Genomic DNA, 13,121 nt, shown 5'->3' on the forward strand with positions numbered 1-13,121 from the left:
GTTGTCAAACTTACCATATGCGCTGAAAATAAAATCAATGCTTTTTCTTTTTCAAATCAGCCATATAAGTAAGTATAAGTGTTGGCATCATCAAAAAGGGGGAAATTCTTAGGAACATCATGTAATAGGTTTTGATGATACCAACTGTTAAGTAAGAATCCCCAAGTCTCGATACATAGGCAAAACAATGTAAGTTCGATAAGTAAACTAAGAGCGAAAATACAACCGGGTAATTTGAGCTCAACTCGGGAAATATTTAAGCTTAAGGTAAACTTGTTTGAACAACTTAGAAGTTTTCGTGTTGTAAGCAAACAGATAGATCAGAAGCAGGCACGAGACAACTCTGGAGGAATAAGGGTCTACGAGACATCAACTAAGTCTCGAGACACAAGCCAAGTTCGAGAGGTAAGGACCTCTCGATATACCTATCGAGTTCGAGACGTAAAGAATATTCGAGAGATAGACCTCTCGATACATGGGATTGAAACATCAAGTGGTCGAGACATCTTCTATGGTCTCGATAAACCGGCACTTCTCCAAGAGGCTGAATGTTAGTCAACATGTGCAGATAAAATACTCTAAGTTTGGAGAAGAAGAATATCATGGAGATAAAATATTGAAGAGGTGCTGAGCGGGAGGTTTCAAAATGGACGGAAGTGGATGACACGTCAGACCTCCACCACAAACGGTCAAGAAGTGCACCAATCCTGAAGTGGTCAGATTCCCCAAACAAGGAATGATGGGAACATAAAAAGAGTAACTTTATCCAAAAGAAGAAACTGAAGACTGAACTCAAGAAAGTGGAATATGGAATATTCACTACAAAACAAAAGGCTCAAGTTACAAGACCACTACTCCATGAAAAATGCTGAAATTGTGCAAAGACCCATGTTCGGCGTGGGAGACCAATTTCAAACGGAATAGTTTTCCCTCCAACGGAACTATTCTTCTACTCTCATATATAAGGACGTAAAGACACAGAAGAAACGGGTGTTGTTGTGAAAGAGGTCAAGAGGTTAACAAGAGGTGTCTGATAAAAACGTTCAAGTGCAAAGTGCTTAACTTGGAATATCATCCTGATATTCAATACAGCGAGAGAACACATCTTAGTGTTCGAAGAGAGTTACAAAGCTAAACTGTCATACATCCAGAAGGTGACCAAAGCTGCTCTACATCAAAGTTGATTCAACGATAGCTTGTGGTCAGATTGGAGTCTGTTACATTCAACTGTGACAACCAAAAACACCTTGCTTTGGATTAAGCAAGAGAGGTGGAGTAACCTGGCAGCTGTCCAAGTGAAAGAAACCTGAGGCTTGACGCGGGCTTGGTGATCAAAGGTCAAGTGCTCGAGAGGTGGAGTAGCTGGAAGCGGGGAGAAAGACCTTGGAGAGGCGGAGTAACCTGGCAGCTGTCTTGTGAAGATCCTGAGGCTTAACGCGGGCTTGGTGATCAAAGGTCAAGTGCTCGAGAGGTGGAGTAACGAGAAGCGGGGCGAAAAACCTGAGGCTTGAGGCGGGCTTCGTGATCAAAGCTCAAGCGCTCGATATTGTACTAAATAAGGGAAGTTTTTAGTGCAATCCTTCCAGGGAGTTTCTGGAAGAAGAGTGGACGTAGGCGGGTTGGCCGAACCACTTAAAAATCTCTCTTGCATTTACTTACTGTTTTCATCTCTCGCTAACCTCTCGATTGCACTGCATATAATCACACCTCTCGAACTAACCCAAACTCGTGCTAACTAAAAGGGGATAACATTTCCGCTGCGCATAAAACTTTGTCTTCACCTCGTGAGGTATCGAACTTAAACATCCTAAGTTCAATACACACGAGAGGTTGAAAAGATTTGCAAAATCTTATACAAGTCTATTCACCCCCCCTCTAGACTTGTACCCCATCCCCTTGGGACCAACATGTGGAACATAACCTTTAATTAGAAAATCACAATTCACGCAACAATAACTCATATTCCCTCCGTCCCATTTTATGTGTCGGGTTCAGTTAACGAGACTTGACTGGCCTGGAGTTGGTTTGATCAATAATTAATAAGTAAAACAGATAAATGAGACAAAGGGGTAGTATCTAAAAAAAAACTGTGATCTTCTTATAATCAGTAAATAATCAAAATTTAAAAAAAAAAAAAAAAGAGTTAGTTTCATCTTCTTTCTCAAAACTGTAATGAGATTTTTTTTTTTTTTTTATAAATGTTTAAGCATTGTGATTCCCTAATCAAATATTATTTACAATATCTTATATTATATTACATATTTACATACATTATGAAGTCGGATGGGATGGGACATTAGTGGATGTGCACGGTGGGGTTGGGACGTCGTCTCCGGACGTTGGCGGCCGGAGAGCGGTCCCGCTCACAGCCACTGTCTTCTCCGCCATTCTTCACCTTATAATTCAACACAGTTTCGAGGCCATCGTCGGTCTTGGCGCTGTAGGAGGAGTAGTTCATGCTGGCGTCTGTTGATTCCGAAACGGTTTTTGATAGCGTGGTGCCCTGCCCCTGACCCGGCTGCTGCTGGCGTTTCATGAACAAGCATATGGCGGCGCAGTCATCAATCTTGGCGCAAGGGTACCTGTATTTCCATGCCCGGACTGCCCGTTCTACTAGAACCTTTGCCGCCGTCGCTCTCTTCTTTGCTGAACATACCACTTTTATCACCTCATTGTTGCTCAGAACATCCCATATCTGAGGAATTCAAACCACCCATTTTTATTTTTTTCATTTGCTACTTTTCAGTCTATATATATATATATATTTCAGAACCTCTTTTAACGTGAGAACTTGCATACTTCTTCAGTAATGCACCATAAGTTCTTCATTAATGCATAATATCTACTATTGCTCTGTCGGTGCATTCATGTAGTAGTTTCGGTGCACTCATGTAATAGATACATAAAGTGCATTCATGTAGTAATCCCAGAGCTAGAGTAGTTATTGTGCATTAATGAAAAACTTACAGTGCATTATATTACTGAAGAAGTCCAAATATTCTCACATCAAGAAATGTTCTCACCTAAACGGGACCCTATATATATATATATATATATATATATATATATATATATTAATGATCAAATGAGAACCACTCCTCTCCCGTTAGAACCTGCAAACCAACATAAATGTGTACAATCGTTTACATAAATGTACACAAATTATTTCAGTACTGAAATATTAGATTGTGTGTATTTATCCATATACACGTTTGCAGGTTTTCACGGAAGAAGTGATTCTCATTAAAACAACACCTATATATAAACATAAATGTCATTTAGTCCAACTATCAACTTGGCATTTTAGATAACACAAAATATATCATTTAATTTGATATCGAAATCAGAGAGTCAGAGATACCCCATCAGTTGCTAAAACAATGAATTCATCGTTATCTGTTAGCTTTCTGTAATACAATTCAGGGACTGAGGTGAGGCCATAGGTTTTGAGGCAAAAGTCTCCAAATGCTCTTGCCATGGCTAGGCCAGGACCATTGTCATCCGGCATCCATAACCTATACACGCTTGGTTCTTCCTCCATTGCGATAACTCTTCCATTACAGTTTTTAATTCGTTCAAATTCACCTAATAACCAAACCAAATTAGCACAAGATATATATATATATATATATATATATATATTATGGAAGGTAAAGTAAAATTAAAGCAACCAATCCCAAACCCAAAAAGTTTTGGTGTTTTCAATTCATTGGTAAGCTAGATGTCATGCACGGTTTGCGTGACCGTATTAAGACCCGACGACTGAAAGGGTCAATTGTCTAGCTTGCCATAATTCTCATAAAATGTGTAGGAGGTGACAATAACCTCAAATAGAGTTTTGTCTTAGACACTAAGATCTGGCGGAGTTAGGCATGTCAATCCGGTTAAATTTAGAAAGCTTATCACTAGTCTTGAACTTGACTATGAAGGGGACCAAGGTGATTCTAATGACACAACTAATCGCAACGGCAATGTTCCCCTAATGAGCCCATAGCAGTGCAAAATCAATTTGGCACGTATAAGGGATTAAGCTAGTCCACCAAATAAGAAAGACCCAGAAACATCGCACGGGTGTTGAGCATTGCGCCGGGCTCTAAGCCCGTGAAATAGAGCTATGAGCTAATCAAGAACATAACCTACTTGGAAGGTTAGGCTTCAAGTCGACGGTGAGCTGTTCTGGAACAAATTGGCCTGTATCATCTCTTGTGCAGATGATAGCCCGAGAATCCCCTAAATTCCCAATTATTAAATGTTCTCCCTGCAAACCAAAATGCATATACATATGTGCACGCATGTCAGAAACCAATTTTTAATTTATGTTTGGATCAAGAAATGAAATCATAATAACGACTAACCTGTTTTAGAACAGTAACTGCTGTTGTACCACTGCATTGGGTATCAATCTTGGATTCGCCTTCGAGATCTTCGTCCATCTCTACAAAGGACTTGACAAAATTCGATTTCAACTTGTTAAAAAAGGGGGTGTTGATAAGGTTATTATTGTGGGAATTTTCTGTGCAGTAATTGGCTGCCACGCCCAGGTTTGAGAGTTTCATTGAGAGCGAAAGCTTTGATGGCAAGGTATCGCGTACATAACGCGACACTTTGTGGCCGTAGGGACCGTGCCCATCAAAAACACCGCAGAAGTACGCACCTTGCTGTCCTGTAAAGTTCTGAACACAACACCACATCACAAATAACACAAATAAATTGTTAGAATCAAACGCTTATCACTTCGCCAAAAGCTATAGCTAGTTACGAAAGTATAACTTTATTTTCTTATACTGTCATGTATTTTTAAGAGCCTCCTGGACTTAGTCCTTACTGGCCTTCGCCCAACCATTCCCTAGCCACAAAATGCTGGACTTGGCTCTTACCAGCCTCCGCCCAATAATCCCCTAGCCACATGATGCTGAACTCTGTCCAATAATCTCTTAGCCACATGATTTTGAACTTGGCTCTTAACCAGCTTTCGCCCAATAATCCCCTAGCCACATGATGCTGAACTTGGCCTTTAACCAGCTTCCGCCCGATAATTCCCTAACCACATGATGCTGAACTTGGCTCTTAACCAGCTTCCGCCCAATAATCTCTTAACCACATGATGCTGAATTTGACCCTTAATTGTCCTCCACCCTATAACCTTCTGGCCACATGGTGCTGAGTTTGGTCCTTAACTGGTCTCTGCCCAATAATCTCCTAGCCACATGATTCTGGAATTTTCCCTTACCGGCCTCCACCCAACATAAACATAAGGTTTTGGTTTCAATTCGAGAGAACGTAACATATTTCTATGATTATTCCAATTTACAAGCAAATTGTATATGATTTCTCTAAAATCTAATTTAAATTTGTTACAGAAATGAATGATATCAGAAAAGAAGGAAAAAAAAAAATGTACCTCCCAAACAGTCATGGCATCTTGATTGATACCCTTTCTGCCTTGTTTAGAATACATGGATGTTAAAGCAGAAGATCCATGCAGCCTCACACGTGCATCATAATCTCCTCTTCCTGTAATGCCATCATATTCACCATCTTCACCCCCATTTCTGTCTACTCCCCGTAGCCCCAAGCTTCCGCCTGGGCACCCATCTCCCTTCTCAATCCCACACCTTTGGCACGAAATACATCCACCCATATTGTGCCCTAATTAAGATCAACAAAAAACAAATACAAAAGCTTCTGGTATTCCTAGCTAGGATATAATTAAACTACAAACGATTAAGAAAAGGATTCCTAATTTCTGACCTAATAGATGATAATTAGGAAAGGATAATTAATTAGGGAGGCAAGTCATGAATGTTGAGGTATCTGAGGAAGAGAATAACATTCATGATTTGGCGGGATAGATAACAAGAGGAACAACAAAAGACTTTTGAAATGGAATCCATTTTTGTCTAAATTAAGAATAATATAACATGTAACACATAACACCATCTTTCCTTGATGACCATTGGATTATTGCACACTAATAATGCCACACTGGCCTGGGCGTACCATTATCTTACCACTCAATTTCACATTAGCCTTGCCCACCTCTCCTCTCCTCCCCTCTCTCTCTCCCCCTTTCATTTAATTTGGATATTTGGTCCACTCTTCAATTTGCATTCGGTATTAAATTTTTCATTTAATCTCTATATGTACGTACTTGATTCCTTCTTATCTTTTGTCAACTACACAACTGCAGATTTTAATTTGGTCGTACCTTAGCTTGCTTCTACAAATATTTCCTAGCTAGAGACCACAAAACCTCTAGCATACGCAAGCTACGACTGAGAATGGCAACGCTAGTGATAGGAGTGAAGGATCGGGTACAGATAAACAATTGCCAATATGCCATGTTTTAATGACTAAAAGGAAAATTATTTTTATATATATTTTCAAGTGGCAAATTATTCTGTGGACTCGGATCCATAGATACACAACTTACATACTAAATTTTCTTAATTTACCTTTTAAAAATTTACAATTTGTGATAACCCTATATTGTATTTACAAATTCTCAAAACTTTAAAACACAATTTATATTTTAGAAGTTCACAATTTCAATGCTAAAAATACACAATTTAAGACCAGGATTCATCTTGCAAGGTGAACCCGGTCCATGGTATAACAACGGTTTCCAATGATAGTAGTCGCATTATAATATGAGCACGAAATAAGATGTGTATTGAAATTTATGATATAATTTGTATGGGCAAAGTACACAACAAAGAAATCAAGTGCTCTGCAGTAGAAATGGGTTCTGTAATGAATAAGAGTGTGTTGTGTGTATGCTTTCTCCAGACAGGAAAAGCAGAACCTCTAGTCCTCTACATACTAAATACAACATGCCTTTAATACAAACTTTACACACAAAAATTGGTAATCTAGCTTAGGACTCCTAAGTTTTACACAAAATTGACAACATAGCGCTTGCACGCTGACTTCAAGTCATGCAACAAAGATAAGTTTACCTAATTACAAATTGGGGGTGCAATATATAATCTCAAAATTTTAATCCATAGTAGCCTAGTAGGAGAGAAGGAAAAGGAGAATATGGTAGTGATGAATCAAGAGAGAAACATAGTAATATTACCATGCAAACAAGCAAGGGCTCATGGCATGGAAATGAAAGAGCTTTTATGAATTCTCAGCAAATATTTACATATCAAATCTATTGCGTTGTAAAGTTTTTCAAGAATCACTCCAACTGTCTTCATTGTCATCTTCGTCACTTCCAGCAAAAGCCTAATACCATAAGAAAAACTAGTCAATATGCGAAAGACTGGATGCAAGCATACTCAAAGAAGAAGAAGAAAAGCACATGTACTTGCAGAAACAAAAATGAGCATAGAGAGAGACCTGGCGAATCGTTTTTGCTCTCTCTAAAATGGCAACAACTCTGAGATTGGTTTGAGGACCCTGAATATTAGGTCTTGCTGCAACTGTTGGTCTCAGATTGAAGGACTGGAAATCAAGAAAAGCTCAGTCATGGGCTTAAATCCAAAAGGAAGGTAAGTACACAGTGGAACAATATGTTGCATAGATAAAAATTGACAATGCAAAATAAAATAACAGTAGAGCTTTCACGGCTGTACCTTGGTCCTTATCAGTTCCAATAGAGAATCTCTTTCATCTACTTTCCGTGCCTGGTTCTTTACTTGATCAGTCACTTTCCTCAGCTGCAAAATGGTTCAGTTTGTTAAAATTCATTTAACTTACAAAATCATGTTGTTCCAAGTGAAGAAAAAGAAAATGCTATTTACTCTGCTTCTGTCAAATGCAGCAACAGTCTCAATAGAAGGACTTTGAGCTGCGGGATGTTTCACTTTCTGGCTTCCATTTACTATTTCATCTTCCACAGCTGGCTGCACAATCTCCACCTCTGAATCACGAATAGCATGCAAAGGCTTTTCATTTTCTACTGTCAGAGCAGATGGTATGGCGTCAGTGGTGATGAAATTTGCCTCTAAACTTGTGTCATGTTTTGGGAGATTCAATTCATTCAAGCTTGTCTCTGGTGCTACTTGGTCTAGGGATTGAGTCTCTTCTTTCTCTACAGACTTTGAATCACCAGTGGAGCCTGAATCTTCAGAACTTGCTTGCAGCCTTATTCTGTCATTTGTTGCCAAATTTCCTTCTGAACATTTATACCCCTCTTCAAGCTCTCGAACCTTTAAAAGTGTTTCTTCTGCTGCTTGCTGTGCAGGTTGGATGAGTTCTTCTGGTGATGTTCCAATATCAAGCATAGAGGCTTTGTCTACAGAAACTAATTGTGGGATTGAATAGAGAGGATCCAGAGTTCCTCTCTTTTGGACAAGAGAAGTGTGTAGGTTGTCACTGTCTGGTCCTGAAAAAGAAAGGTGAGGATTTGAGGAATGTGTTGTGGTGGGAAAACTGAAACTATCGTCACTGATTTCATCAAGAACTGCATGTGAAACAGGCAAGGACAGTGGACCAGAATGTTCCATATTGTAAGCTGCAGATTCATAGAAGTCAGGCGAGCTTTCCTTTGCTATGACTGGTGGGAAAATTTGTTCCAGAGGTTGAACTGTCTGATCAATCTTCGATTGGTAAGTAGACAAGAGCCCTGTGTCACGCTGTACTACGTTTCTTTCCAGAGCAGGGGAAGCAAGTTGAACTTTCCCCAATCTCCATTGAACTGGAGGTAGAGGAGGCAATGGAGGCATTTCCTCAGGACTGATTTGATTATTCCCTGGAAACAGTGCAAAGCCAGGAGACATACAAGTCAATGGGTTTTGGGGATCTTTATCAAGATCCAAACTGTTATTGTCATGTGAAGACAGCTTTGACACCAAAGGTTGACTTGGAAGACTCTCTGGCATTAATCTAGAAGAAGTGGCAACAGTTCTTTCTAAGACTTGTGTTCTTTCCTGTAAAGGTGACAGCTCATTATTGGCTTCACCTTTACCGACCAAGCCCTCATTAAGTTGAATGTGTGCTAACTCAACATTTTCTTCTATGCAGTGATGGGTTGGCAAAGACAAAGCATCGTCAGAGTTGCCCTTATCCAGATTTTCACACGGTATTCTTTTTCTGATGACATTGGTAAGATTATTTCCTGATGAAGATATTGGTTCCATGTCTAAAACACTTTGCCCAGTAGCTACACAGGTCACCTTGTCAAGATCTGATGGAAGCACATTGCACTGAAGAGGACTGTAGCCAGCAATGTCGTGTGAAACTGAGTCTGAAATTGGTGAAATTATTGCATGGTGGCCAACATTTAGTTTGTCTAACTCCTTATGGCTACCTGGAAAGCATAAACTTGCATTCCGCAATTTGTTTTGAGTAAACTGGCCAGAACAAGAAATGGAGTCATCTTGGAACTTTTTGATGTCCATATATGAAGATGCATTAACCTTAACATCATCAGTGCTATCAACAGAACCAGTTGCATCTCCGACATTCAATTGATATGCTTCAGTCATTGTTGCATTTAATACTGCAGGTTCCTCACTCACTGATTCAGGATATCCATAGGCAATATGGTCCATTGTTTCACCAGTTCTTGCACTCAGAACCTCATCAAGACATTCCTGTCCAATCTGTGAAATTCCCCTTTCTCCAGAATCAAGAGGCAGAAAAGCATCTTCCGCTGAAATGTGTGTTTCTACATAGTCAAGATTGGTAGGACAATATACCACATGGATTACATCAAATACTCTCTGTTCCGCACCATTTGGAATTGCATTAGTGAGTCTCTCATTATACTTTAAACTTGCATTATCAGTTTCAATTTCTAAAATTGAACCAACACTTTCGATCTCTGCTTGTGTAATGGAAAGATTTGAACAAACTGGAATGTCATCTAAATCTGATGCACCACTGTGATTAGTTTCTGCACTTTCTTCTTCAGACACAATCTGCAATGAATTTTTGGCACACTCCTCTAAAGAGATCTCCAATGTGTTTGGTACATGAAGTGAAGCATCAGTACTGATATTCTGATCATTACCATCACTGGAACAACTAATAACAGAGGATGATGATGAATGATCATCTTTATTTGAAGAGGGAGAATCAGAAAGCTTATGTAAACAGGCTGAATTCTCAAGAAAATTGGGCCCCTTATCATTTAGCCTGTCTAAAAGGCCATTTTTAGCAGAAAATAGTTCATCTCTGTTTTGAGAAAGATGATTAAAGATGCTAGATGTGATGGACAAATTGTTACTTGGATTCAGGTGGCCCACATCTAAATTGCACTCATGTTCATTATCAGTAGACAAAGGAATTGGTGTATCATCTCCAGCATTGGAAGAAACATTGTCGGGATTTACTGCTGAAGTTGCATGGTTGTTGATAATTTCATCTTGGTTTTCATCAGACACTCTAGTTGGGGGATCTTCACCTGTCCTTCCTTGAACTTCCGAAGTTCTAGGAGCTGATGGGTTAGCTGCATTTTCTACAACACAGACATAATCATTCTCACATTCACCAAGAGTGGAAAATATTTCATTTCTCACTGGTTCTGTCAAAGCATCTTTTATCACAATTGCTTCTTCATCAGCATATCCTGATATAGAAACTAAACCTGGAATAGTTGGTCTGATCATTGGTTCACCCAAGTCAGAACTCTGTCTGTTAATTCCAGCTGTCTTAGCACAAGTGTCATTATCAAAAGCATCTTCTAAGGGCTGGGCAGATGAAAATCCATCATCAGTAGTTTGCAGATGAGAATCACACATCTGAACTCGGTTCCCTGTAATGGCAAAATCTTTGGCAGCAACTTCACCTTCCGAATGAGCCATTTCAGGAGAAGTGCTAGAAGAACCAGAATTGAAAAAGCTGGATATTTCTTTCTTGGATGAACCATTCTCGTCATCAGATAACATGGAGTTTCGGATTGAAAGAGAATCTGAAGATTCAGATTGAAGTCGTTCATCATTTGTAGCTGAAAACTTACTGCTTTTCACATGCAAATCTTTATTGGGATTCATTTCAGATTCTAAATCCAATTCTGATCCCATGGAGGTAGGGGCATCCATGTAATCGTCTATACCACTTGAAATATCATCAGATTGGTAGCCACTTGTAGTATCTTGTCTATCTCCATCAACTGATATTTCACCATCAGTTGACACATTATGAAATGCATGCAACGTGTAACCCGCTTCAACACTAAGGCTTTGGTTGGAGATCTCTAAGTATTCATCATAGGTTGCAATCTCATTTAAAGTATCATTAGGTGATATTGGAGCAACATTGTCTTCACTTTGAGATGGAGATGGGGATGTGTTTCTATTTGTCCATGTAACCTCTTCATTGATGCTCACTGCAACCTCTTCATTGACATTCACTGCACTATTTTCTACTATATCAAGCCCAGTTTCAGAAGCAACCCTTGATGGTAATTTCAAAGACAATGAATCAACAAAGACTTCATGAACAGTTTTTTGGCCCACTGAAGGAGTTTCTAGTAACTTCTCCATGTAGCTTTTCTCCGTTTTTGAGTCAAATGGAAATCCATTCAGCCTTCTCTTCAATTTCACATGATGTTCAGAGTCCTTACCTCCAGTTTCATTGTGCTCCTCTAAGAGTAACTGGTGGAGTCTGTAAAAACAAAATGCACAGATGCCCAAATCAAAATAAACCTAAATATGCTGACAGAAGAATCAATTTGCATTTATAGATAAGAACAGAAGCCTCACTTGGCATGTGATGTGGGTAACAATTCAGGGGTTTTGCCATTCTTACTCCTTGATCCTTTCTTCTGCTATAATTGGAAACATTTAAGTGCAAAGAAAAGTACACGGTAAAATTAGACACCTTCACTCGGCAATGGTTGATTTAGTGCATATACAGAACAGAAGCAATAAAAATTCTCAATCCAATTACCTTAGCTTTGCGAGGTTTTGTTTCTCTCTGAACATCTAAATTAGAAATTTTGATATACGATGCTTCCCTTTTAAAAAATGATGGATCAGTATAACGCTTTAGACAAGATCCAGCACCAGCAACATCAAATCTGTTCGAAGTTAAACCTTTATGAGATTTTCCTCCCCAGAGGAAGTTTATCATTAACGTGAATGACACATTTCTCAAGCTAACTAAAAGAAAATATATACTTGTCTAGAAGGAATAAGCGAGGTGGGCCCCTGCATTCTTCATAAGATTCCATCACATGTCTGGGTAAATCACCCCGTGTAACCATATTTTGGTCCAAAGGCAGATTAGGGTGCCAATCAGTGCCTGCATTCATCCTTATTATCATAATCATAATAATTGAAAGAAAGGAAATTTGACTGAACAATAATAGGATTTGCTGTGCCAGACCCATTCAGAATCCCCAAGATGGACTAAAACTGTTACCCTTTTAAGAGAATAAGTTAGTTTTCAGTAATAATTGAAAATAATAGATATCATAAATTCATTGACAATAATGATACTAATTCGAAATGCTCGTTTTATAGGTCACATAATTAAAAATGATAAAGAAGCATCACTTGTACAAGCAAAGGTAAAATGAAGTTTTAAGAAATGAGCTGAGAAAATCAGAGAAATGTTCTAACCAGCATTGTAGAAGAATGAGGATTGATTGGTACGCGAAAGAAATTCCTTTTCAATTAATGGGAGTTCTTCCTCAAGTTGTTGAACTCTGACTGTCAAACTATGGCCTCTAGCAGCAGTTGCCATCACTTCTTCATGCAAATCATGGAATATCTCAGCAGCAAAACTTCAATATTCACAAGACCCAAAAACATATTACATCAGCATCAAGTCACTCATTCTAGTCCTAGAATAAATTTCAGGAGCAAGGGATCACTGAGGGATGATATGCAACTATGCAAGTTATGTTGTTTCTACACAACAAAGACTCCTGAAGAAAATTTTGACCAGAGATCAGTTTATCTAATCAGAAAAAGTGGTGAAAATGTTTATCAAGGTTGAATGCACCATGTTATACCCTTAGGCTAGGCTTGCCGCACAATCAGTCTATTACACAGACACTGTTATATTTCCGGATCTTGAACTTTCAGTTTTCACTGATCACTGATTTTGCAAATCAGTTCTACCATACAAGTTCTTTATTAACCAATTCTGCAAAGTAACTTCCAAAGAGAGAGAGAGAGAGAGAGAGAGAGAGAGAGAGAGAGAGAGAGAGAGAGAGAGAG

The 13,121-nt window shown here is 38.9% G+C and overlaps 2 protein-coding genes across 3 annotated transcripts in view; both read right to left on the reverse strand.

Moving 5' to 3' along the window:
• Nucleotides 1-2,233: 2,233 nt before the first annotated feature.
• Nucleotides 2,234-6,007, reverse strand: LOC116000205 (probable protein phosphatase 2C 73). Its single transcript, XM_031240237.1, has 5 exons — nt 5,402-6,007; nt 4,356-4,673; nt 4,141-4,258; nt 3,362-3,585; nt 2,234-2,695 (listed from the first exon to the last, which is right to left on the reverse strand). The coding sequence occupies exons 1-5, from the start codon at nt 5,639-5,641 to the stop codon at nt 2,297-2,299; spliced, it is 1,299 nt and encodes a 432-aa protein (XP_031096097.1). The 5' UTR covers nt 5,642-6,007; the 3' UTR covers nt 2,234-2,296.
• A 719-nt stretch (nt 6,008-6,726) lies between these two features.
• LOC115999732 (protein SCAR2-like) overlaps nt 6,727-13,121 on the reverse strand; it is an 8,995-nt gene continuing 2,600 nt past the window's right edge. The window contains exons 2-9 of one of the 2 annotated variants that reach the window (XM_031239631.1): nt 12,519-12,682; nt 12,075-12,198; nt 11,845-11,974; nt 11,658-11,719; nt 7,752-11,559; nt 7,584-7,667; nt 7,348-7,452; nt 6,727-7,233 (exon numbers count right to left, since the gene is read on the reverse strand). In XM_031239631.1, coding sequence (XP_031095491.1) covers nt 7,180-7,233; nt 7,348-7,452; nt 7,584-7,667; nt 7,752-11,559; nt 11,658-11,719; nt 11,845-11,974; nt 12,075-12,198; nt 12,519-12,682 — 4,531 coding nt within the window. In that variant the 3' untranslated portion in view covers nt 6,727-7,179. Of the gene's footprint in view, nt 7,234-7,347; nt 7,453-7,583; nt 7,668-7,751; nt 11,560-11,657; nt 11,723-11,844; nt 11,975-12,074; nt 12,199-12,518; nt 12,683-13,121 lie in introns of both variants that reach the window. The other variant, XM_031239630.1, reaches the window with a different exon arrangement.

This window comes from Ipomoea triloba, chromosome 12 (assembly GCF_003576645.1).
Source record: "Ipomoea triloba cultivar NCNSP0323 chromosome 12, ASM357664v1".
In the NCBI taxonomy this organism is placed as follows: domain Eukaryota; kingdom Viridiplantae; phylum Streptophyta; class Magnoliopsida; order Solanales; family Convolvulaceae; genus Ipomoea; species Ipomoea triloba.